Source organism: Corvus hawaiiensis, chromosome 2 (genome assembly GCF_020740725.1).
Source record: "Corvus hawaiiensis isolate bCorHaw1 chromosome 2, bCorHaw1.pri.cur, whole genome shotgun sequence".
NCBI classification, from domain to species: domain Eukaryota; kingdom Metazoa; phylum Chordata; class Aves; order Passeriformes; family Corvidae; genus Corvus; species Corvus hawaiiensis.
The window spans coordinates 772,990-799,910 of NC_063214.1; the positions used below are offsets into that span (position 1 = coordinate 772,990).

At 49.3% G+C, this 26,921-nt stretch overlaps 1 protein-coding gene across 3 annotated transcripts in view; it reads left to right on the plus strand.

Annotated features, from left to right (window-relative positions):
• The window catches only part of LOC125337154 (glutamate receptor ionotropic, kainate 1), a 108,586-nt gene extending 85,462 nt beyond the window's left edge, over window positions 1-23,124 (plus strand). For 2 of the 3 annotated variants that reach the window (XM_048326513.1, XM_048326531.1), the window contains 5 exons: window positions 2,314-2,432; window positions 6,800-7,017; window positions 11,490-11,715; window positions 15,935-16,185; window positions 22,658-23,124. In XM_048326513.1, the coding sequence (XP_048182470.1) occupies window positions 2,314-2,432; window positions 6,800-7,017; window positions 11,490-11,715; window positions 15,935-16,185; window positions 22,658-22,813 (970 nt within the window). In that variant the 3' untranslated portion in view covers window positions 22,814-23,124. Of the gene's footprint in view, window positions 1-2,313; window positions 2,433-6,799; window positions 7,018-11,489; window positions 11,716-15,934; window positions 16,186-17,520; window positions 17,686-22,657 lie in introns of all 3 variants that reach the window. The other variant, XM_048326522.1, reaches the window with a different exon arrangement.
• Window positions 23,125-26,921: the final 3,797 nt, after the last annotated feature.

Consider the following 26,921-nt stretch of genomic DNA (forward strand, 5'->3'; position numbering starts at 1 on the left):
TCCTTGAGCTGCTGCCGGAAAGCAGTGCCTGGTTACATTCAGCTGCATGGGTTGAAGAAGTGAAATTGTGTTCAAGTTAATTTGGATTTATGCATTTTAAGCTAAGCTGTTCTTGCAACCCACATCGAGACCTGTCCACGTCTCCAAATACATCAAAATTTCTGTAAGATTTGCGAAGTGTTTCAGCAAATATCGGTTGGTTTTAATAACCCCAGAAACCATCTAAACACTGCTGCAGTAAATTAAATGGTTACACACATTTTGACATCAGTTCCTGAAAACAAATACTTGGGAATCATGTGCACAGACCGGTATAATCCTCCTGTTATTTAACTTTCAGCAGCTGGATAATTTCTCATTTGTCTCTGAGCCTTAGGTAGCCCTGTCATTGTTACATTTATTTTTAATCTCAAACACGGAAGTTTTTATCACGCTGAAGGGCTGCAGACTGGCAAAGCTCTGTCCCAAGTACATTGGCAGTGAATGAACGAGGTGCTTTCTGCCAAAATTCCCCTTTCTGCTAATGCCATGTCAGCTGTGCTGTTACATCAGTGATGGTAGAGCCAAGTAGCTGAGTCAATAAGTCACACAGAGGCTGTGATAAAAGGTGCTTGGGTGACCTTGAGCATCTCACCTTTATCAGAAACCTCAGCACAGCTGCTGCTGAAGAGGGAGAAAACCATGGGGAAAAAAGGCCAGGAAAACAGAAGGTCTGAGCAGTGAATTCTGCTGAACTGTAAACCAGAGCTCAGCACAGCAATAGGAACACGAGAAGAAAATCAGCTTTTGTTTCAAGGTGAAAAAGAGGCAGACACCCTGCTAACTCATTGAAATATATACCCAGGGCTAGAAAAACCTTTCCAGTCTGGAAGACAGAGCTTTGCTGCCAGAATTTCATGGCCACTTTCTAGCAGTGGCTCTCCTGCTCTTTCTGTGATGAGACATTTGTGTCCAACTCACTGAATGCGGTGGTTTTCTGAAACCCTGCAAAATCCCAGCCTTGGGCTTTCCAGGCAGGTCAGGCAGAGGGATTTATTCTTCTTCCTGCCCTGTGTGAACACTGTGGGGGGAGCTTGTCACTCCTAGGGCTGTTGGCAACCTACTGGTCCTAATTCAGGGTCTCCTGCTAGGGATGTGCTTCCCTCTGTGTGCATGGACTGAGTCGGGAACAGTCTGGTCACTCCACAACACCTGCTTCCATTATTCCAGCAGAAATCTGAAACATAACTTGGGAATTGCTTTTCTTGTGACGGGTGCATGCAGAACTGTTGTAACTTGAACCTGAAAACTTTGTCTTTTGTTGTGATTTTTTGCTACTCTCGTTCTGGGTATTGTGCAGCTGATGGCATCCTAAGCTACACCCTCTCCCAATTAACAGGTTCATTATTACCAGATTTCATTACTCAGCTAAGCAAGGCACTCCGCTCTCAACCGTGCATAGATTCAATGCGTAATTATACTGTTGCAACAGTAATTAGAACGTTGGGTGAGGTTGTCGATTAGAGCTGCATTCACACGCTCCATGAGGAAGCAACGCTGCACTGGAGAGCCAGAGCAGGCACCCTGAGGAGGAACGGTCCTCGGGGTGCTCCTGCTGGGTGTGTGCTTAGCCCAGAGTTCTTCCAGGAATCCCTCTGCAGTGCCCATCCTGCGTCCCTGTGGCTTTGGAGCTGCCGCTGCTCCGAACGCCCCCCAGAGCGGGCAGAGCAGGGTGCTCCTAAGGCCCAGGCTGTGGGGCTGGTCCTGTATGGGCCCTGTCCTTCAGAGTGGGACTCCACATCCCGGTGGGGCCCCGCCAGCTCAGAGCATCCAGTGATTCTGGGAATGATGGGCACCTGCTGCTGCAGGGAGAGCACGTCCAGCGCCCACAGACAGCGAGCGCTGCTGCCCTGAAAGGGCTGCTGCTCCTTCCTTATTCCCAAAATGCTTCCCAGGAGCAGCCCCGTGGATCCCAGCGGTGCCCCGTGAGCAGGGCAGGGATCTGTGGGGCTGTGGCAGGGAGGAGAGGAGCAGCAGCCCCGTGCCAGGCCCAGCACTGTGCCAGCCATCGCTCCACAGCTGCTCCACCACTGGCACAGGGCGCTGATGATGTCCCGGGGCCAGCCCTCCATGGCAGGCTCTCCTTTGCTGGATGTCCCGGGGCCAGCCCTCCAGGCCAGGCTCTCCTTTGCTGGATGTCCCGGGGCCAGCCCTCCAGGCCAGGCTGTCCCTTGCCCATTCCCTGCGTGGTGCCGTGCCGGGGAGCACCGCTCAGCAGGTTTGCTGTGTGTCCTCTGCTCGATGTTTACAGACTGTTTCTGTTGACTGCCACAGGTTTACACCATACGAGTGGTATAACCCCCACCCGTGCAACCCAGACTCAGATGTGGTGGAAAACAATTTTACTTTACTAAATAGTTTCTGGTTTGGAGTTGGAGCTCTCATGCAGCAAGGTACACCGGTTACACTTCGGTCTCGCACACGTCCCACAGTCTGCTCAAGGGCTTCTGTGCTGGTAAACTCCACCCTCTGTAAATGCAGCATGTACTGTAAAACCTGATCTCACACACCCAGAGTAGCAGAAGGGAACAAAGCCATGTGCCACTGCCACAGGGGAACCTGTGCAACCCCGACCAGGAGGAAGGAGGGCAAGCAGCTGAGAGAAGGGGGAGCAGACAGGACCACGCAGACGTTCTGCAGCTGAAATGTGAATTAATTGCAAGAGGGATATGAAGTGCTTCACGCTCAATTTGAGTTCATTGGTATGAGAGGTTTGGCAACAGGAAAATGTTGGGCTCCATCCCAACACAAACAGCCTTAGCTGCCCTAGAAGAACTGTTCCAGCTGCCAAACAAGGGAAGATGCTCTTTCTCCAGAAGGGTTGTTGAGTTTGCAGGCACTTGTCAAACACGTTGCTTAAAACCAACACCAAACCCTTGTTTTCTATGGCTTTCCTGCAGGTGTGAGTCCCATCCCTCTGTAAATGCATCCAACCCCAGAAGCCTTAACTTAACCCAGTCACAAGCCCCCGTTGCTGATGATTTTGGAAAGAGCTGACATTTTACTCAGGTGCCAAGGAGGGGCAGTGAAGCTTACTCCATGTGGGAACTCAAATAGACCTGTGTACTAAACACATTTGTTTATGGCATTTATGTTCTAAGGTATCCAATTAAACCACTTTTCACCAAAACTGGGCTCCACTGAAAAGAGAGAAAATGTTTTCTGACAAACTTTTCAAGTTCAATCAAAGCTGAACAAAAAAGACCCCACTCCACGACAACCAAAAAGGCAAAGCCCAGCGGTACCTTGGTATTAAATTCCTAAAAATTTAAGTAAGGAATGTAAAACCATCTCTGCAGTCACACAGGTACAGTTTACTCTTTCCTCTTTAACAGACATGAGTAGCAGTAAAAGAAATTTTAAAATAAAGAGGACTTTTTCCTAGATATGGTAGAGAATAAAGTTTGTATTGTACCTAAGATGCACTTGCTTTTAATGGTGCATTATTGTATTGAGAGGATATAGAGCTTCCCCACAGAAATTGCTTTGAAGGAGGTTGGATGAAAGAAGAGCATTTCTGCTTTGTTTTGGAGCTTTTTGGTTTTGTTTTCCTTCCAATTTGTCAGTAAAACACAGGCTGAGGTTTTACAGTATCAGGCAGGTGTGTGTATCTAACTGTGGTGGCCCTGTGTGTGAAAGTGCCCCAGGATTCTGTGTTTCCTGTCCTGCCTTTTTTGGAGTTTACCATCATCCACAGCAAACTGTGGGATGCAGTGTCTGCTCGTTACCACTACCTTGGGTACATGACAGTCAGCCCCAACCAGACTCTGCTTGTCTTTTAAGAAGATTCAAAACAAAACCAAAGAAAGAGAAAAAAAGAAAGAAAGAAAGGAAAAAAACCGCAAAAAACATTTGTAAGGCAACACAAATGTTTCCATGTGCAAACTTGTGGTGTGATTGTCTGTGCATCATGGTCACGTGAAGAGTTTGGACATGATGTGAGTGGTGGTGGAAGTCTGGGTCTAGCGTTGCGCTCCTCCTCCTTGGCAGCAGCTGCTCGTTATGCTTGACTAGAAGCCACTTGTGATTAAATTTTAAAATGTGATGATCAGACTTTCTCTTTTCTACAGAGCGTGAGCAAAGTCTGGATCAGGATTGGCTGTCATGTCTGCCATAAAAAGGCACTAGAGAGACTTCAGCAAGTATTGTCTCTGCCCCTGAGTCTTGCTGGCAACATTTTGATTTAGATGCTGCTTCCCCTGTTTTTCCCCTGGAAGTCTCAGATATGTTTGCATCCTCTGAAAGCATCCAAACAGGGCGCATTTCATCCAATCCATCCAGGGAAGCTGTCACTGTCAGAAAGGAGAGCTGTCCCTCAGAGCCCAGCTCAGCCAGGGACGGGGCAGAGAGCGCCAGGGTGGAGCAGGGGGATGGAGCAGATCCCGGGCTGACCCCCCAGCGTGGGCAGCAGGGGAGGGGGATTCTGCCCCTCTACCCCACTTAGGTGAGACTCCACCTGCAGAGCTGCCCCAGCCCTGGGGCCAGCAGCACAAGGACCTGGAGCTGCTGGAGAGAGTCCAGAGGAGGCCCCGGAGCTGCTGCAGGGCTGGAGCCCCTCTGCTCTGGAGCCAGGCTGGGAGAGCTGGGGGTGCTCACCTGGAGAGGAGAAGGCTCCAGGGAGAGCTCAGAGCCCCCTGCAGGGCCTAAAGGGGCTCCAGGAGAGCTGCAGAGGGACTGGGGACAAGGCATGGAGGGACAGGACACAGGGAATGGCTCCCCACTGCCAGAGGGCAGGGATGGATATTGGGAAGGAGTTGCTCCCTGGGAGGGTGAGGAGGGCCTGGCACAGGGTGCCCAGGGCAGCTGTGGCTGCTCCTGGATCCCTGGCAGTGTCCGAGGCCAGGCTGGACATTGGGGCTTGGAGCAGCCTGGGACAGTCCCAGCCCATGGCAGGTCCCTTGCAGCCCAGGTCACTCTATTATTCTGTGATAAACTTTTTGCTGCCTCAAGGCACTCAGAAAGGTGGACACTGGAATGACCATGGGGAAAACGAGATGCTGCCCCACTCAGCCAGGAGCAGGGTTTGCTCTCACCTCCGCGGAGCAGTCACTCCATGCAGAATCACCAGGCTGTGGTGCCCAGAGCCCGGTGAACTGAGCCTGTTCTTTCCCACAAACACCACTTGCTGCAGAAGTCACAGGAGGTTTGGCATCCACCCCACAAGCGCAGCACAAGGGATTTTCCATCCACTCCTGAGCAGCACTGGCACGTTCCATGGGTGGGGCACAGCATCAAGGGCCAAGTGTAGGAATTCCATTTGTATGGCTGCCTAAGCTTAAAAGCAAGAATTCCTTCAGGGTGACCTGAATCAGCACAGCTTTTGCAGTTCAACCCCAGCTTAAAAAGAGAGAGCAATGAGGAAATATTTCATTGTATTAAAAAAAAAAAATCTAAAAAGCATGAACCCCAGCAAAACCCCAAACACAAACCCAGACAGAGCTACAGCTCTGGAAACAACTCCTTTTGGACTGGAAAATTTCAAGTGAGAGTTTTTGCCTTCAGACTGCTCTCGCTGCTTGGCAGTTCTGTCAACACACTCCAACCCTTGGGCTAAGCTTAGCTCTGACCTTTAAGAGACACAGCTCTGTGTTTACAAAGCCAGCTCCAATCTGTTTGCTGGTTGGTGGAGAAGGTTCTACCCTTTCGGTCTCTGCCCCAAAAGTCACATTAAGAGTTTTTGCAAAGTCTGAAAACCTTCTCTGAAACATGCTGAAATTTCTTGCAGAACCCATTGAACAGCTGGGGAGACATAATAGGTCTACGTGTCTTTCCAGTAATAAAAATACATTTGTCACATCAAAAGCTTTAGCCCTGAGCACTCTGTTCACAGGCACTTAAGTATTTTCTTAAGTCCATCCCTCATCAGCAAAATAGTTATGCAAAAACTTAACTTGAAGTCAGAAGTCCTCAGGTGGCAGCCTAAGAGCTTTGCTGAACCAGATCCTTGAATCCCACGTTATGGACAGAATTCAGTGGGGATGGGCCCCCAACAAGAGCAGAAAATTTGCCTCAGAGCGCTTGGAAACAGCAGTATCTCTGTGGCTGAGGTTAGAGGTTATCCGAGCTGCCTGAAGCCATTTCAGTGCAGGTAGCATGTGCTGCTCTGTGGGGAGCTAGGGCAATGGCAGAGACCTGCTGAAACCTGTTCAGCAATAATGAGTGTTAAATACAGTGTCCAAAATTTTGCATCGCCCTGAAGATGCGAGGGATGTGTCCATCACCCCTCTGATTTCTCAAATGTGAAGCACACATTGGTAGGAAGAGGTTTTCTGGGGGCTGAGCTGAGGTTCACTGGAGGTCACTGGAGCTGTATTGACCTCCCTGCTGGTGCTGAGATGTGTCGATAGGAGGCACAGGGCAGGCTCCTCCTGTGAGGTATTTCTGTCAGATACTTGTGAGCAGAATAGAACTCTGGTTACAAAATCAATTGCAGTGTACAGGCACAAAGGGACTCCAGAAGCAGACAAAAATGCCAGACTAGCTTGCTGGGGATGTACAAGGTTAATATCACAAGCATGGTTAGCTCAGAGAGGTAAGGGGGCTCAAGGGTAATTCCATTTGTCATGTATCATGGCGCACATCCCCTTCCCGGTGTGTTACCATTATAAATGTCAGCTGTGCATCTGTGAGATTATTGTTGAAACCATTTTATCATGCTGCAGCTCATAAAAGCATTGTGTGCCTAAAACCAGTCTGTGGTATCAGGCAAGGCATCCTTCAGCCTCATTTTAATACGATTGTCTTGGTGGTGTTGTAACAGGATCAGAGCTGATGCCCAAAGCTCTTTCCACCAGAATAGTTGGAGGAATATGGTGGTTTTTCACCTTAATCATAATCTCATCCTACACTGCCAACCTGGCTGCCTTCCTGACTGTGGAGAGGATGGAATCCCCCATCGACTCGGCAGATGACCTGGCAAAGCAAACCAAGATAGAGTACGGGGCTGTCAGAGACGGATCCACCATGACCTTCTTCAAGGTAAGGCAGCCCCGGGAGGCGGAGCCACAGCATCCCGAGGGATTGGAGGGGTAGATAAATACACCAGGTTCCCACAGCCACGGCGGACCCTTCAGCACAGGAATGTAAAACCCGGCAGGTTTCCCCCAGGACATGTGGAAAACCAGCCTGGCACTGAACTGCAGCGAGGAGTAAACCCATCTGCCTTTGATGGGAGCCAGGGCATGGACATGGGGATATCCTCCTCCAGCTGGGATCCTATTTCCTTGCAGCCACCTCACGAAAAAGCAGCTGAAAAAGTCTGCTTCCCCTTCTGAAAGTCACATTTGCACCATGGTAATTCCGCAAATGCAAGTTTGTTTGTCCCTTTTTCTAATGCTCCATGGTCAGTATTACCCAGACCATCAATACAGGGGCCACACACACACCTGAACACATCTACAAGTGACAGACAGTTTCCTGTGGCTAATTGTTTGGTATTACTGTGATAATTGTGTTCTTTTTTTTTTCTTTGTTATTAGTATCAATTATATACAAAATGGGTAATCTCATAAAATGTCAGTGTAAAAGCCAACAAGCTATAAATACAGAATACATGCACAAAAATCCTGTGACAGTCAGAATTAATTAGCAGCTTCGTCAGCAGTCTCAGCAGGGAAGTCAGGCTCAGGATGAGGCCGGATCAGTCTTCTCCCTGTGGTACCTGAGGATGGTGTTTATGGAGGCCCACATGCAGAGCCTTTGAAGGGGATGGGACTCTGGGGGAGCAGCAGTGGGGCAGAACAACATCTGTGCCAGGCAGAGCTGCCCCAGCCTGACCCTGCCTTCCCTCAGCCACGAGCCCTTCTGAGGGAAAAGGGATAATGCACACCCAGAATGGTCCAGTTGTGGGAGATCTGAAGGTCCAGAGGGGGCCACAGAGAGGATGAGGGGTCTGGAGCATCTCTCTTGTGAGGAGAGGCTGTGGGAGCTGGGCCTGGTCAGGGTGAGGAAGGGAAGGCTGAGAGGGGATCCCATCAATCCACACAAATGTCCCCAGGGGCCGTCAGAGGATGGTGCCAGACTCTGACCACACTGCTCAGTGGTGCCAGTGACAGGATGAGGAGCAGTGGTCATGAACTGAAACACAACAAGTTCCACCTCAACCTGAGGAAGGATTTCTGTCCATGGAGGGGGCAGAGCCCCGGAATAGCTGCCCAGGAGGGCGTGGAGCCTCCCTCTCTGGAGACATCCCTAAAATCCAAATTCCTGTGTCACCTGCTCCAGGTGGCCCTGCCTTGGCAGGGGGGTTGGACTGGGTGATCTCCAGAGGTCCCTTCCAACCCCAACCATCCCAGGATTCTGGGGTTCTGTATAGTCTGTCCCTGCTGCTGCTGCCAAGGGTGAACTGCCCCTGCCAAGGCTCTCCTGTGGCTGAACAGAAATGTTTCCTTGCTGAAAGAAAGACAGCAACTACAGCATTTTGCTATAGTCAGCTCCTGAAATGATGAGCTGACATTTCCACTGAGATGAAAACCCACCTGTCAGGCAAGCTCTGGATTCTCCTCTGGCTCTTCCATGCCCAAGCATGCTCACTGCCACTGATATTCTGAAGTAAAATTTAGCTTCAGAGACAAAACTTCAAAACCTGTTGCATCCCCGCGTTTTTAGGGGAAATAGGTCCTGAAGCTGAACATGAGAAGTTCAGAACAAATTTCCTAGAGCTGTTTCCAGTTTTACACTGATTTCTTTTTGCACCATTAATCCCTCAGGCAGAAATATGTAGGCTTCAAAGCATGTAAGCTTCTAAAGGAGAACTTCCAGACAAGGTGGTTAAATATTTATGCACTACATGTGCCAGCTTACTTGTGCCTGAAATACATGTGCACAAAGCACAGGGGAAGGACAGCGCAGAACCTGGGGATGGATTCCCTGGCACAGGGATGGTGACACAGTGGAAATGCATGAAAAATGCAATGTCTCACACTTGTAAACACTCCGTGTTTTATCAAAGGTGTTATGATTTTTATTACAGAAGTACCTCCTGACCCTCACAAGATCAGGGGTTCTTTGTCCTGTCCAAAATTTGGAATAAAAAACCCTGGAGTAGATCTCTGAACAAAACCAGATACTTCTGTCTGCAAAGCAAGGCTCTGACTTTGCCTCCCTCAGACTGAGAAATGCTGCAAATCTCCTACAGCTACATGAGTACACACAGCCCAGGGAGGGGCCAGGGGACAGAGAGAAGGCAGCAGAGGGGAGTTCAGGCAGCAGTTCCTCCATTTCGGACTCCACCCAGGGTCCAGCACAGTTACAGCGCCTTTGCCGTAACACTCCAGACGCCGCCTCTCTTCTGGGAGCTGTCCTGTCCCCGGCAGTGCTGGAGTGCCGGGAACAGGGAGAGGGAAAGGAGGGATCGGCACCAGCAGCACAAACCCCCTGAGGGAGTGAGGCGCAGGGCTGGGGTGCCCTGGGGAGGGTCATTCCCTCGAGTGCTTTCTGTGCTGCCAGAGGTGATCTGGCAAATCAAACAGTACTAAAGCCAAGGAATGCCGAGAGGAACAGATTTCTTCAGACCAACATTTTCTAAAGCAAACCACAACAGTTCCTCGCTGTGAAGGGGACAGGAACAAGGGAGTGGCACGCAGGACACGAGGGGCAAAGCCCAGATCCCTCTGGTTGTCAGGACTGTAAGGGAAACACACACAGGAAGAAGGATTTCTGGAGCCATCAGGCACAGAAAAAGACGCTGGCACAAAGCAGACTCTAAAGGGCTTTGATTTAGGACTTTGTGCTCAAAGTAGCAGCAGGAAGCCCCTGGAAGATGAGATGACCCAGCGTAACTGCTGGGTGGGATGGAGATCGGGAAGCATATTAGAGGAGCAAGGTACTGCCACTGCTTTCCTGAAGGCTCCATCTGCATTTATTCAAGCTGCCATCACTTTCAGTGAGTGGTGTCTATAATGCACGTACCAACAGCTGTGATTGTTACTGGTTTGCAATGCCTAGCACCAGTGTCCTTGCTGCAACAGTTCCCCCAGAAGAAAAATTATTCTAAAGATGGAATATTTTTCAAGGAAGTTTCTGCAGTGACTTTTAGCCAGACAGTGAGGGCAATGAAAACAGAAGCAACTGGATTTATTCGTGGGGGGAAAATGGAGTTCTGACTTTGAAAGGAACCTCAGAATCAGCCTCCTCCCTGTGCAGAGATCCCAGATCTGTCCAGAACAGATGAAAATGCCCCAAAACCAGGGCCTGGGCAGCTCAGGACAGTTCAGCCTTGTAGGAGGGCAAGCCAGCAGCACCCCAGGCAGCACTGCCCATCTGTGGGGATGGCTAGATCTAGGAGAAATCCAGCTGAAGGCAAGATGTTTCCCATCCCCAAGCAGTGACACACATTTATTTCTCCGGACTGCTGCCCTGCTCTGTTTCCAGCACGTCCATAAATCTTCCATCGCTGCCTTGCCCCTCCATGATAACAGATCTTCATCCTGTGTGGCAGCTCGTGCCAGCTCCTCCCTTCTAAAGTGCAGATGTGTTTCTGCTGAAACTAATGAAAATTCAAAGGGCACATTTGGCACAGGATCTATCCTGGAAAAAACGGGAGCTGGCAAGTTGAGAAGGCAAGATCTTTCTTGCAAACTCTTCTGAATAAGGAATACATCCTTCCAGTAAATTCACTGTCAGACTCAGTCTGGTGCATAAACATAGCATCAATTTCAAAAATATTCCCCACTGAGCACTGAGTAAAAAGGGTTTCTACTTGCAAAGAGCCACTTAGCCACCTTCAGAGTTTAGTGGTATCCTGTGGCTCGCCAAACTGAGGGGGAATTTAGGTGACATTCGCAGATATTGAATTTACAGGTGAGGCATATTAACGTTTAAAGCTTAAAGAACCAGAAAATCAACTTCTCACAGGAATCTCCCCTGAAGCTGGTGCTTAAAACTGAGCCTGGAACCAGGTGAGATGGCTGCAAACCAGAGACAGGGCCTGAGGGACTGAGGAGACGCTGCCCTTAACCCTGTGGCAAAAGGATCACATCCTTAAGTCTGATTGCAGTGGGAAGCACAAAGCAGGAGTTTATTCGGTTTGTTTCTCAAACTTTATCCCTGAAGTGCATGACTTTTAGGCACATGATACCAACATAACAGGGGCAGATGAATGCTTTGCTCATCACCAGGCTCCTGGAGCAGTGGGTGTGCCCCAGCGGGCGGGAGTGGGGTGTCCGAGGGCAGCAGTGTCCAGCTGCACTGGCTCAGCTGCTTGGCTGCTAGAGTCCATGGAAAGGCATTGGCCCGGTAAAGCTCAGAGCACTTCACAGCCAGGCTGGTTATGAAGTTCCTGGCACTGCAAAGAAAGCGGGAAAAAAAGGGAACTCCTCTACAAAGGCCAGTAAGAGGGAAAAGCTGGGGGAAGAAAAACCCTGCCACCGATTCCAGATGTGGTCACTGGCGTGATGTGTCACGCCAGATGTGGTACTGGCGTGAGCCTGTGCCCTGCTTTCCCTCCGCAGAAATCCAAAATCTCGACGTACGAGAAGATGTGGGCGTTCATGAGCAGCCGGCAGCAGACGGCGCTGGTGAAGAACAACGACGAGGGCATCCAGCGCGTGCTCACCACCGACTACGCCCTGCTCATGGAGTCCACCAGCATCGAGTACGTGACCCAGAGGAACTGCAACCTCACCCAGATCGGGGGGCTCATCGACTCCAAGGGCTACGGCGTGGGCACCCCCATCGGTAAGAGGCTCTGGGGCTGAGCTGCTGCAGAGCACATCCTGAGGCAAACGATTCACTCAGTCCTGGGATCTCAGAAACAGGACACAGGGAATGGCTTCACACTGAGAAAGCCATGGTTAGATGGGATATTGGGAAGGAATCCTTCCCTGTGAGGGTGGGGAGGCCCTGGCACAGGGTGCCCAAAGAAGCTGAGGCTGCTCCTGAATCCCTGGAAGTGTCCAAGGCCAGGCTGGACATTGGGGCTTGGAGCAGCCTGGGACAGTGGAAGGTGTCCCTGCTCACCTGACTGGAAGAGCTTTAAGCTCCCTTCCCACCCAAACTATTCCAGGATTCTCTATTTTCTCCAAAGAAAACTGCTTACTCAAAACACTGAAATCCCTGACGCAGAACCTTGCAGTTGATCCTCACTGCTCTTAGGTGTTGCTCTGAGGTCATGAAATAACTCAGAAATTCATCTCCTTTAATGCAGAACTTTAAGACTCCCAGTCTCTCTGAACTCTCTCTGGCAGACCTTTGCTAGCATATCCCGTGCCCTTTCTGAGAGTTTCTAATTGTAGAGCATTAAAAATTGTGTCAGATTTCTGTGCTGTGCACTTCTGAACAGTTGGCACTGGGGAGCCCAGTTTTGTCCTGTGTTCATAAAATTATAGAACCACAGAAGGGTTTGGGCTGGAAAGAACCTTAAGGCTCATCCATCCCACCCCACCCCCTGCCATGGGCAGGGACACCTCCCACTAGCCCAGGCTGCTCCGAGCCCCGTCCAGCTGGGGATTGGTTCATCCATTGCTCGGCAGAGCAGATATAAATAAGGGAGAAACACCTCTGCACTGGGAACTGTCATTCTTTGTGGTGCTGAGCACCACAGACAGATTGTCACAGACATGACATCCCAAGTAGATTTTTCCTGTGGCTGTGTGAGAACAGCCTTGGCACCCTGAGGAAAGCGATGCAAAAGCTAAGATCCCCGAGAATGACAAACTCATGGCAAGAGTTTCCTTGCGGTTATAAAGCTGCCACACTTTAAACCAAGAACAATGAAGGAATAATTGGAACAGATGGCAATCCTCAGAGACAGTGCAGCCATTGGAAATGCAGCTGTGAAATATACTTATAAGATGTTTCTTGTATGAGAAGTGCACCTTTATTTTTTTCTTAAGAAAACCTGCAAAATCCAGGGGAATAGATATCCCCAAGCACTGTGGAATAATCCAGCACCATCAAGCACCTCATAAACAACTGATTTCATAAACAAGATAAACCTGCCACTATTCAGAGGGACCCCCAAGGCTCTGCTATTTCTCTCATAACATTGAAGAGTATTGATTGCAGAGGCTGTATGGAAAATAAAAAAGACAAATAAAGGCTTGCCTGTGCCCCTTAACACCAAAGTTTCAGCAAGGCTTAACTGGCCCACAGGGCAATGTAAAACCACAGGGCATTTGCTGCAGCAGAGGAGTGCTTGGCACTCCAGAATCCCAGTGAGAAAGCTGGACAGCCCCTTATGGCTCCCGAAGAAACAGGGAGGAGAACTCTTGAATCCAGGAAATGTATTATTTTATCAGAGCATCTTCTGCACGTAAAATACTGCCGTTATAGCCATCAGGAGAACTTCTTCCTGGAAAGGGTGCTCAGGCCTTGGCAGGGGCTGCCCAGGGAGGTTTGGAGTCCCCATCCCTGGAGGTGTCCAAGGAAGGCCTGGACGCGGCACTCAGTGCTCTGGGCTGGGGACAAGGTGGGGACTGGGGACAGGTTGGACTCCACGGTCTCAGTTCTTTTCCACCCTCAATGATTCTGGGATCTGTGATATGTCAGGGCAGGTTTAACTCCAGGATCTGTGCCAGTGCTGATGCAGGTAATTGTAGCACTAAAGCTCTTCCCAGTTCCTTGGGAGACTGCTAAGAAAGTAGATAAATGCATTCCTTGGCCTAAGAGGTTTGTTAATAGCTCAGAGGCCATAACTAATGTGCTGAATATTCAGAGAGGTGTGGAGATAGATTTGTGAGTGGTGTTAGAGCTCACCAATAAACCACCACCAGTGCAGCTCTCCAGGCACTCTTGACAAACTCTAAAAGCCCGTGCAGAAATATGGAGGTGCCTGTCACCCTCCAGATGGATTGTGCTAATCCTGATGGCAACGTAAGCACCACAAGAAAGGGTGGACAACCCCACAAATGCGGTGTTGTGACTCTGGCTGCTTCATTTACCTCCCAGCTGTGTCCTTCCAGAGGGGGGAACGGATGAGTCCTGCAGCGTTACACATCGCAGGGGACGAACTCTCCTAAGGCACAGACAATTCTGCTCTCTCTTCTGCGAGGCACTGCTGTTTGCTGTGGGAATAATTCCCTTCTCTGTGCAAAGCCAGTCTTTGGAGGTGTTTCTGGCCTGTTTGCTGTGCTGTTATTTTTGGGCCTTTAACAGCAAGCACACAAATCTTCCACTCCTACAGCAGGCACGTTTTCCTCTCAGAGCTGGCTGCCTCCAGCAGTGCTGGTCTCTGGCTTCCCAGATGGATTTGGGATAGTCTGACACATGTTTCCTGGCAGCTGTGGTCACAGCATGGCCCAGTGCTGGCAGTGCTCTGCCCTGAGAAGCAGCTGAGTGCTGGCACACCAGATGAGGAACTGCAATGTTCCTCACGCTGGTTCTCCTCAGACGGGGCTGGGGGATGAAGGGAGTGGACAGCAGGGAGGGGGACGTGTGTTCATGGGACAAGAATTTTTAAGAATTTTTAATAATGTCCTGCACAGCAAAATAAGGAGGAAAACTGAATCTGTGAGGCCGAATTTCCAAGGCTATTGCAATGCATAAGGACTCAGGAACAGCGCCCTCAGTGAGATTTTTCTGAAGTGCCACATGATCCCTGGAATTCTGGTACACAGTGTGCCTTAAAGCTTGGTGTGCCTTGACGGAGTTGACTTTGCAACAACTTTAATGTGCAGCAAAATGTGACTTTTGGCGAAAAGGCGGTTTAAGAAAATCTGAGAACCGCAGAATCACAGTATGGCCTGGATTGGGAGGGACCCTAAAGCCCATCCAGTGCCAGCCCTGCCATGGGCAGGGACACCTTCCACTGGACCTGGCCTTGGACACTTCCAGGGATCCAGGGACAGCCACAGCTGCTCTGGACACCCTGTGCCAGGGCCTGCCCACCCTCACAGGGAACAATTCCTTCCCAATATCCCACCTAATCCTGCCCTCAGGCAGTAGGAAGCCATTCCATGTGTCCTGTCCCCTCATGTCTTATTAATATGTGTTCCTAAAGGAGGGAAAAGGGTGGGCAGGAGTAGCTGCATGGACACAGGGCTCTCAGCACTGCATTTCAGCCCAGCCTCTGAATGTTTCCAGCTGTAGGGAGTCCAGCATGGCAGGATTCGGGAGCACACGTGTGCCTTTGGAGCCCAGTGGCCTCTCACAGAATCACAGAACCTTTCTTGCAAGCCCACCCCACCCCCCCCCGCATTGAGATCACAAAATCCTGCTCCCACAAAAAAAAAGTCCCTCACAAACATGGCCTGCAGAGATTCTGGAAGATGGAGAGGTTGCGCAGAGTGTGTGAGAGCAAATCTGAACAGCCTGAGCCACCCAGTGTGGCCAGACAGTGGCCAGGTCCATAAAGCTGCAGAGCCTGCACACACATCATTTAGCAAACGATGGCCTACAAACCAAAAGCATGGAATGGTTGCTATTTTCAGCTTGCAGGGCCGCGGTTGTTGCAAATCACAATAAAAAAGCCTTGTCCACACGGTGTTCTTACAAGCTGTAGGTAGCTGAGGCGGAGCTGTGCGTGGTGCAGGTGTACATGAGAAGAGGAAGTGTCAGGGAGACTGTGGGCTCCTCCGAGGCAGGCACTGATTTACATGCAGCAGGAAGAGCCAACAGATGCTCAAGTCAGTAGAGGGGATGCAAAGCAGAAATCCTCAAAGAGTGCTCACAGCAATATTCAAATATGATGTGGAGGGATGACTTAACCAGAAAACCCACTGCCAAGGCTTAAATAAACCTCACTAGGGGACCCTAAAATTATTGTGAATTCTCAAATAACTGCACCAGTGGATCCCTCTGCTTCCCAGTCCCCAGGGCAGACACCAATAGAGATTCCCCCTCCCGCCTCCAGCCTTTCCAGCTGGAATAGTCCCTCCTGTGACAAGGGAGTGCTTCTGCCTCAGATTTTGGCAGCTGCTCCCCACCAGCACTGCCAGGCCTCGCTGTCCCCTTGCAGGGTCCCCGTACAGGGACAAGATCACCATCGCCATCCTGCAGCTGCAGGAGGAGGGCAAGCTGCACATGATGAAGGAGAAGTGGTGGCGAGGCAACGGCTGCCCCGAGGAGGACAGCAAGGAAGCCAGCGCCCTCGGCGTGGAGAACATCGGGGGCATCTTCATCGTGCTGGCCGCGGGGCTGGTGCTGTCCGTGTTCGTGGCCATCGGCGAGTTCATCTACAAATCGCGCAAGAACAGCGACATCGAGCAGGTGAGCGAGCCCTGCCCCGGCCCTGCCAGCCTGAGCTCTGGGCCTGGGGAGGGCTCTGGAGCACAGCCCTCCTTGCTGGAGCAGGGATCTCGTGCTGCTGAGCTCTCACCGGCCGTTCCTGGCTCTAACGACAAATAATTTATTAATAAGAACAGGGAAGTGCCTCACCCACGGTCCAATTAGTGCTGCTTAGCAGGGCAGTGCAGAACAAGGGCAATTAATTTCTCAAACAGTTTCTGCTTGAACTTTAAGACTTCGAGCATAAATTACACACCTGGGCTGCTGGTTTTTTATGTGGCATTAACACAAGCCCCTTGAGTAACACAGGAAAGCACATCCAAATCCCTAGAGTCGTTTTCCTCTTGCTCTAGAAAGCATCTCTTTTCAGAGCCGGGGGTTTACAAGCTGTGCTGAAGGGTGCACTTCAAAGCAGGGAGAAGTGAGAGAGATGAGACGTGATAGATGCCACTGTAAAGTAAGATTATGGAGCCAAAGAAATTCTGGTTATAGCTCCACTGAAGTGTAATGAGCAATTTAAAAGGGCAGAGGGAAAACAAAGGAAATGCTGTGTGTAAATCACACCTTGAGCATTAGAGCAGTTTGTGAGAAGGGATCAATCTTTAAAATTGAGTGTAAACACCCATTTAGAGAACCACCCGCCCTGTGAAAGAGGCAGGGCCGTATTAGCACAAAATGCATAAAAAATGTATTGGTATCTTTGTTTTGTTCATGTCTCGGGAGGTCTTTTATTCAAATACGTTTTGGAGAACAGTTGCAGCTAATTAAAATATTTAGTATAATTAAAATGTTTAGTTCAAGTGCTAATATGGTGCAGAACCTCCTGGAAACCAGGACTAAAGCAGACCTAAAGCTTTAGGCCAGGAGTGTTAACTTACTGAGCAATATGTGGGGTGAATAACACAGAATTCGGGGTTGCACACACACCCCCTTTCTGCACCTGCACTGCTGCTGCACAGCAAGGCGTTGCTTAATAATTAGAATCATTAAGTGAGTTAATGTGGCACATCCTGCTTCTTTTCCAGAAGCAATTTCACAGAGAGCCCAATACCAGCGATTCCAGTGTTTCTCTCTGGTTTCTCTGGGATTGTTTTCTCCTTTCCCTGGTGAAATAAGCAGCTTAGATGGCAAATGCTGTGCAGGGTGCGTTATCACTAAGCTAATCCAAAGCATTGTTGAATACAATCTGTGACTTTTCTGTTTCCATAACTGGAGTCTCTTTTGATTTAAATGGCTTTTGAATCATTCTCATGCTTGTTTTCAGTTTTGCTTCGTTCATTTATTTACTTTCTCCATTTCTCTTCTCTTGCATGCAAGGCCTTTTGTTTTTTTTACGGACTGCAGTGTAAGCAACCCCACCCGTCCAACTCCACCTCTGGCACCACCTTATCCACGGAGTTAGACTGTGGCAAGTTAATCCGGGAGGAGCGAGGGATCCGAGCGCAGCCCTCGATCCACACCGTGTAGTCAGGAAGGACAAAGGTGTGTCCGGGGAGAGCATCCCACCCAGGCAGGGCTCAGCACTGCACAGGGTTAACACAGGAGATAAGCTGATCTAGACTACATTGCCAAATTTACTGAAACCTGCGCAGTTTAAATGTGTATTTAAGTAATTGCCCCACGGCCAGCAGGGAGCTCAGCAGAGCGTGGCAGCCTTTCAGAATTATCACAGTCTCTCATGTGCAATTGTCACCTTGTCATTTCCCGGGGTCATTCACCTGCTTCAGGTAAGAAAAATTATTTACCTCCTTTTCATCTCCTCCCCAACCCCAGCTGAGCAGTGGCAGCCTCATCACTGAAAGCAGGCAGGAACATTCAGCTGGGTGTCTGCTGCAAGTGGGCCAGGCAGCTCCTCAGGAACCTCCCCAGTGCCCTGCAGGGCTCCATTAACTTCCTGAACCCCTGTTACAAGCAGCCAGAGATGTTGAGCTGGCATCTCTTATTCCCTGTGTCAATATTTAATGAATGTTAATTCCTCCATTTAAAATTCATTACTCAAAGCCTGCAAGTAACTATCATAGCACAAAATCAGAGGCATCAGTTAAATTTTATGCCACGTAACCGTCAAGAACATATTGAACAGGAGCACCCTCAGGCAACACCCGCACAGACCATTAACAGAGCAACTCCTCTGTCTTGGTTGAGCAATTCATGACGTTCATTTGTAACAGACAAAACTCTTTTGTGGGAAAATCAGGATATCAATTCATCCCAGACAGCAAAGCCCTGGCATTGCCTCGCATATTGAACCCCTGGTGGGATGTATTGTGTAGGAGGCTGGCACTGGATGTGTTTTACACCCTGCAAGGACAACACTTGGATTTCCTCCAGCCCTCAGCCAGTCAGGGACTGACAGGGCGGGGGACAATGGGCTGGATGTGGTTTTGCCACCAAAAAACACATGTCAACAATTTGAGATGCACAAAGTGCACGGAAACGCCAGCTCGTGGGATGTCATGAACTGTGCCAAACCCCAGTGTTTCCAAAACCTTTTATCTGTATTCCATCGTATCCCAGATTCCCAGCAGCCTCACCAGCTCGTCTCCCTCCCCTCACCTCTGTTTTATGTTTTCCTGCTCAGTGGAGCTCCGGCTCATCAAAGAAGTTGCTGCTCTGTTTTCCGGGGGCCGTTTCTGCCCCCTGCTGCTGTCGGGGACTGGTTGGAGTGGATGCCTTCACACCCAAAGTGTGAAATCCTTGAATGGTTTCTGCCGTACCTGGCTCCTGAGGAAAGCCAGAGCAAACAGTGCCTCGTGGTTTTCTCTCATCCCTGTTACAATTTTTATGGTTTTGTGACAAAGCTGTGCTGCTCGCAGCTCGGCTGTACCAATTCTCCTCCGCTCATCCGGGGCTGGGAGTTGATGCTCCACTCCAGATGCTGCAAGAGATTGCAGATTGCTCAGAATGGTCTCTTAACTTGTTTGAATGGGGCCCTGAAAGCTTCGGTTCTCCATAAAGTGCTCCTTCTTGCCGGCAAGGACCTGAATTAGGTCCTCTGAATACCTGATTTAAGAAAGCACTTTTTATTTGCAGCTTCCCAGTAGAAGAGGCTTAAAACTAATTAAATTCAGCTCCTCTCAGCTCTCAGAGGAGAAGGAAGATGCCTAATGTGTTTATCTCCATCATTGCTCCACGCAGGAAATCCTCTGGGTTGCAGCTTGGATCGGTTTTGTAATTGTTCCTTAGATTAGTGCCAGATCCAGAGCGTTTCTGTCACTTGCTGGGTAAACATTTTCCCAGCTGTCAGTCCCACAGCCCCGTTGGCAGTGACAGCCATCGTTCCCTGGGTTTAGCTGTCCCCACAGACAGCCCCACGGGCTGGGAGCAGTTCCCTGGGGGGATTCCAAAGCAGCTCCTGCTGGCCCTGACAGAGCTTCATGCCTAGCTACAAAAAGAGTTATCAAAAACTATCACTGGTGTTCAGATGATGTGGGAGACCAGCAGGCAGCTTGGCTGATTTTTTTTTCTTGTGAACAGGACACAGAGGAGCAGTTTCTGTAAATGGGGAAGAATTAAATTAAGCCCTGGATTACTGTCACACTGTTTTGGCAACCACAGCTCAATAGGCTCCGGCAGGTTAAAAGAGTTAATTTGGGGATCGCCTCATGCCATCAGCGACAGAATACTCACACAGATCCTTAGTGTGCCCCAGCAGCAGTTTGCTCACTAAGAGAAACTATTATGGTTATTTTTCCTTTCGTGCCCAGCTTTTTCTTTCAGCACAAGACACAGGTCAGTGTCCCAGCTATGGGTGCAGGAGAAAAATCCTGACGTCTGCACTTCCTCCTCTGACCCTGAGCTCTTCTGGAGTTCCTTCAGAATGAAGCCTGCCCCACATCCTTTGATTTTCACAGCTCTCAGCACTTCAACACAGCACACTGGGCTTGGGGTGGCTTCTTTATTGTTATTTGGTTGGTTTTGCAAGGTATTAATAAAATGCCGTGTCCCCAGTGGTAGTTCAGCAGCAGAAGCAACAGACTGATAAATCCTGACTACAACTCCTTTTTTTTCATTGTTTCGACTTTATGTTTTGTTGGGTTTTTTTTTTTAATTCTGAATCTGTAATTCTCCTAAAGCTTAGCACGGACCTCTGCATGGGAGTGTAAGGAAGGATTTGGGAGCTTCATGACTAAGCTTTAGCAGCTGCTGAAATGACCAAAGGGCACAGAGAAAAGAGCCCCACATCGCACGGAGAGCAGAACCTATTCTGTTTTTAAAGCATGACATTTCCTTTTACATGCCACGGCCTGCAGCATTTTGACACTGCCAGAATGAGAACGTTAAGCTGGCTGAAAGCAAAATGTTAAATTCATTATTAAGTTGTAAAAGGCATCGCTCCGTGCCCACTCTGCTCTTGTTCTGGGCAGACCTCAGCAGTGGACTGAACAGCATGGAAAAAAGAGGGGTTTTAAAGCAACCCTTTCAGTCTGGCCACCTGAATATGAGATGAAAGAACAATCCATTATTACCCGTTTAAATCGAATTTTAATGTCAGCATCCTCTTTCTGAAGGCTGCTTTGCAGGTGCTGCTCAGAGGGCCACGTCTTGGGCTTCCCCATGGGGTGTGCTCCTTATCCATGGCTTTCCTGCAAATCCCACACTGTTCTGGCTGAGGGGTGCTCGCTCTGCACCCCTTTTCCTGAGAATAACTTGACGTCTTCCTGATAATAATTATTTTAAAATTCCAGACAGCTGGAAGTGGAACCACTGGGCACTCCACAGATGAGATATTACAAACCTCCCAGCAATATGTTCAGTGTAGCTGCCTGCAGATATTAAATGATCTTCATGGGGCTGTTTTGTGGGGATGAATGTGAAAGGCGTTGTGGTTATTGCACAGTCTGAGTAATAGGAATCTGCTTGGAAAATTAAAATACCAGCCTATTTAACAAGGCAGTAAAATGCACTCTTTCACCTGCAGAAATCATCCCTGCCTGTGCTCTGCAGACAGTGATGCCTGGGATTAAATACAACACATTAGAAGGGTAGTGAGAACGACAGGGAAAGAAAATAAAAATAAGCCTGATCAATCCTACAAAGGGTTAATAGGATCCTGTCCCTATTTACCACGGCGTTCCAGATTCACTTTGTAATCCAGATTTTAAAAACTCAGTTAAAGCTGAGATCACAGAGAGCAATAATCCAGGCCAAGTCAGCCACTCAGAGCATTTGGGTTTATTAGTTTGGCAATCAGTGGTGCTGCTCCCCAGAAGAGCCTGGAGCAATACAGCAAGTGTGTTTAGAGGATACCTGCTCCTCCTGCTGCTTCCAGGGGGAAGGAGGACAGGAATTCCCGTATTATATTATCAAAGGAAGGGTATTTAAATGATAATTGCAGCAGCAGAGGCCTGGCTACCACAGCAGGAATTTGAAACAGCAGCAGTGCACTGCCCTGGCTGTGCCTATTGACCCTGGGGAGGGGCACGAATTAACAGGAGTTTAATTGACCTCGGAATTTGAGATGAACAAAAATGAAGCACCTCAGAGAAGGAGCACGTTGAGCTATAAATCTGCCACAGTCTGGGATCTCAGCCTGTGTGCAGCCCAGCCCATGAGGACGGGGTGGCACACACAGGACACAAAATTCACACCCACACTGAGGCACTGGGGGCAGGAGCTCGCTGCAGAACCAGGCTCACACACTATTCAGCTCGGTGAAGGTAAGGGGCTTGAAGCTTTGTTTCCCCCTGCTGCCATCACTTGATTTTCAATATAAATAATCTATTCATGTATATTTGCACAGAACAATTGTTCTTCCATTTAAAGGCTCCTTGTGTTCCTTTGTGTTATATGTAATTATTCCAGCTGCGGATTTTAAAAGATGTTTCCACTTGCCTCAAATGTCTTTGTTAATGTTGTGATGGTGGGAAGAACAAAGATTTCTTCTTTCTTTCTAAGCCATTCAGCTCCCTGATTCTTGTAGTAATTATCTCCTTTCTTCAACACACAATATTTGAAAAGATTCTTACCAAAGAAGAGAAGAAGATTGAGGGCTGGGCTGTATTTTAGAAATGTCTGTTCATTTCATGAGGGGAAAATAAGTAAACGACAAAGAAATCTTCAAAAACTCTTCTTTGACATTTTCTCTAGCATGCTCATGGGTTTTTGTGACTAAGGTATATGGCGTTTAAAACAAGATCTTTTCTCTTGTGAGGTCAGGGGAAAATGAGAAAGGGTAAATTTGGGGATGTGAAGCCAACCCAAACATCGTAAATGTGCCTGTGGGGGATTTCGGAAACATTTGTAAGCAGCTTTAGCTGAGCCAAAGTTAAATGGAAGTCAGTGGAAGCCGAGTTAGACAGAAAGCCCAGATGTGTGCAGTGACGTGTGGCAGCCGGGGGTTTATTCCCAGCTGGATCTCCCGAGGAGCTCCCTGAGCCCCATGAGGGCCCAGGTTGGTCCCGGGCCGAGCTCTGCGCTGGGAGGTGTTTAATGCCATCCCCTCTCCCCACAGTGTCTGTCTTTCAACGCCATCATGGAGGAGCTGGGAATCTCCCTCAAGCACCAGAAGAAGCTGAAGAAGAGGTCGAGGACGAAGGGGAAATCGTCCTTCCCGAGCATCCTGACGTGCCAGCAGCGGCGCACGCCGAGGAAGGAAACCATCGCGTGAGGGGCGGGGGCAGCCCGGGCAGGACAGAGCCGCCCTGCCGAGGGACACCGGGGCCCTGCTGGCACGGGGACACACGTTCCCGGCCCTCAGAGGCTCTCTGCGGTGTCTTTTTTTAATCTAGAGGTACAGCAGCCGAAATGCTCGCCTAGACTGATGTACTCCTGATTCTCCGGGGAGCGTCTGGCTCTTCCTCCGGGCTGGATTTCTCTGCTCACCCGATCTGCATCTCTGTCCCCCCCCACCCCGTGCATCGCTGTATGTGCTTTCTAAATAAATAAATAAACAACAGACAGGGTTCTTTTTTCCAAGAATCTGGGAGTGAACCTTTTCTTTTCCCTTCTGAAGCAAAGATTGCAGCTCTGCTGAGCACAGGTGTTTGGGAACCAGGCCCGAGACACCAAAGTGGAAATTCACACCATTAACTCACGAACTGTGACTACAGAAATGTGTGAAGCACAAGGGTATCCAGCAACAAGGCGTTTCTATTTTCTCTGATATTGTAAGGAACACTCTGCAGGCTCTTTTCTGTGAGAAACTTGCTTTCCACCATCTTTTCCCTTTTTCAGTTCTTTTAAAACATGATTATTTGGTAATTATCATAGCACCAGGTGATACAATCAGCAGGTGCTGGTGTTTAAAAAAGAAAAATCAAAATGCCACAAGGAGTGATCAGTGAGCAACCCTGACACAATCACACTGTCATATCCTCCAGATCCTGATGCCAACAAAGCAATTCTTGACTTGGAAATGACAATCTCTTAGAAATTAGGGCTGAGAATATTAGATTTATAACAAATCTTTGCCACCAAGATAACAGAAGGTCTGGCCTGGGTTGGGTGACCCCTCCATGGTGCAGGCAGGGAGAATTTCAGCCTGGGTTTAGGGACATCAAAGGCTTATTAAGGACCCCTTCCCTCACCCATGGAGGGTCAAGCTCTTGAAGAAAGGAATTAATCAGATTAACAAGGCATGGTTTTGACAGACTCATATTAATTCCTGTTCATTCTCTCTCACTTTCTTAAAAAATCGTTATTTCATTCAAGTGCTTGTCAGGCAATGCAAAACTGCCTGCGTTCTTCTTTTCCTCCATCTGAAAACAGGAAGTATTATTGCAGCTTTCCAGCATTTCCTCTGGAGGGTGTCTGTCCTCCAGGAGGTTTGGGACAGTGGGACAGGAGAGAGCAGGGCCTCTTTCAGGTGCCTCCAGTGGGAAGCTGGAACCCCCGTGCCTGCTTTGGGAAGCTCAGTCTGCTGCAGAGGCTGGTGAGCAGCAATTAGGGAAAGCAACCCCTGGCTGGGAGAGCTCACAGAGAATCTTGTAACAGGCAGCTTCATTCATTTGTATCATCATCAGGTGGCAAACAGACCTTGCAGACCCCCAGCACCGCTGTGAGGGTGGAAAAGCAGGTTATTATTGAAACTATGATTGAAAAGCAGGTTATTATTTTCCAGTCCTGTAACCCTACTGTTCTGCCATCCATGGCCCTCAGCTAAGGCATTTTTAAATGACTTGGTTAAAAGTGATAAAAGATTTATGATCAAGCCTTTTTTTTAAGCTTTTCCTGTGGCTTAAACCTTCAGATTAAAGAATTCCAAGTTCAGTTTTTAAAAAATCTACTCATGTTTGCCTGAAGAGACAGCACTTTGTTTGGTTACTTTTTACAGTTGTACACGTGGATGTAGGAGCAGATATGATTGCAGTGACCTTCTCCCTGTATCCCAGCAAATCCTGTTTCCCTGCCTTTTTCCCTGCATGGCAGCAGAGAAGGCTGGCTAGAGATTAGGAAAGCCAGTGTCCTCATTAGATCCCTCTCCTGGCAGCAGCAGGACGTTTATAAACAGAAATACAATTGTTTATAAAAGAGAAATACAATGTTGATGGTGTTCAGATTGTGGCCTTGCAGTGCCTGAAGGAGCTGAGAGGAAAGATGGAGAGAGACTCTTGACAAGGGCCGGAGGGACAGGACACAGGGAATGGCTTCCCACTGCCAGAGGGCAGGGGTAGATGGGATATTGGGAAGGAATTGTTCCCTGGGAGGGTGGAGAGGCCCTGGCACAGGGTGCCCAGAGCAGCTGTGGCTGCCCCTGGATCCCTGGCAGTGTCCAAGGCCAGGCTGGACGGGGCTTGGAGCAGCCTGGTCTTTTTTCTTCCAGTAAAGGAGCACCTTCTGAGAAGGCAACACCTTAAATGTCCAGAGAAAGAAAAATGGGCTGCCTAACAAGCAAACAGGCAGAAATACTGCTACCAAAGCTCTCCTAAAGCACAGCCCCTTGTGCAGGTCAGCACGTTCGTGCTCCCCTAATTGCCAGATGGGTGCTTTCCCACGGGCTACCAGCTCGGAATGCAAACAGAGGCTTGGCCTCCGAAGGAGCGATGTCTTTAGCAGTTAATCTCTCTAATCACAAGGGTTGCTAACTGCTAATCTAGCATTTTGCTATCCAGCAGGGATTGCCCGTTCCACTCAATCAGATTGCTGGCAGATTAATGCCCTGCTCAGACGCACAGCCTGGGCTTTGCTCTCCGGCCGGGCACAGGCATGGGGGAGCAGCTGCACCCCGCAAACCCTGCCAGGGATCACCCGGCAGGGCCTGGGGCTGCCCCATCTCTCACAGACGCTGCACACACCCCTGAAGCTGCACCTCCGCCACAACAAGGGAATTCAGAGGCTCTGCTGCTTTGGAGGGGATGGAGGAAGCACAAGGACCGAGCTCACACCTGTTTGACACAGGCTCCTCTTGTCAGGGGATGCCACCACAGGCAGTCCCCAGCAAGGACAACTTTCTGTCAGCCACACCACTTTCCTGCTTCCCTTTCCAAACGAACAGAGAATTGCTTCTCTTTAAAAAATCCAACCCCAGGTTCATGACTGATTAAATAATCTTTCTCTGATGATTAAATCACTCCGAGCGTCCCTAGGGGATGCTCTGAGGCTCGAGGAAAGCTCTTCCAGCATGCTGTCACTGTCCCAACTCTTCCTAAATTACCACCTCCCTTTTCTCCAGACAGAAACGTCACCCCAGCCAGACTGAGCCCTGCAAGGGGATCTTTGCTCTCTTCTAAACCCTAGAGTTATCTCCTCATTTCAGTGCATACCTGGAGCCCAGTCCTTTCAGAAGGCCCAGTGGTATAAAGCCAAATACAAAGTTGATCTGGCTATTGAACTACAGACAGCGAACTTGCCCAGCTGTTGATGGCTAAATGCCCTTTTCCAGTTTCTGCTCTCACCACGCAAAGTGCCCACACCTCCAGGCCCCTGCCCAGAGCTGCACTGTGCACCCAGAGCTGGTATTTCAAGGGTCAAGGCTTGCTCAGGTAGGAAGAAGAATTACCTGGGAGACCATCCCTGCCAGCAGCACTTGGTGACAGCTGGCATTATCAAAATAAAATTGCTTTAAGTAAATTCCTAAGCAGCGTGACCTATTTGCCACTTCATTATCTACAGGCTAAACTCAGTGCATACGTGGCCTTTTGTTCCGTGCTCCCTCTACTGATTTTAACGAGCCCCAGTGCTAAGGAAGAGGCGTTCATCAGGAGGGCTACATTAATTATTTATCTGGCCTTCAGCTTCATCTCTGCCGGTTGTTACCAGTCTATCACCGGCAAAACCCCCTCACATCCTGGATTTCTGAAGCAACTGGAAGCTGGGAAAGTGGTCTGTGTGTAGCACGAGTGAAAGCAAATATTCCAACAGCAGTTTGGGGCTTCCCCTGCCACAGAGCCGGGCTAGTGAGGCTGGAGGGGTTTTGCTCCTGGCTTTTCCTTGGACAAGGACCCAGTGTCCAGCAGGGGCACCGGACAAGGATGCCAATGCCACCGGAGGACACGTGAGCACCAAAACTGGAGGCAATTCCTCATCTGCTCCTCATCCTCACTCCTGTCTTTGATTAATCCGATATTTTAAGCTGTGTGCATTATGCAGAGGCACCAGCTGAACTTGTTTGTTTCTGCTTGTGACTCCACTTCGTGCCAGTGTCTGCCAAGCCTTGAGCAAATTTAATTGCCTGAAACTCATCCATAGTGTTTCAATGTGGATTTCAGGCAGGTGAACAATTAAGTCTGATGAGTGACATCTAAATTGTTCCAGCATGCAGGCTGTGGATGGAGCAC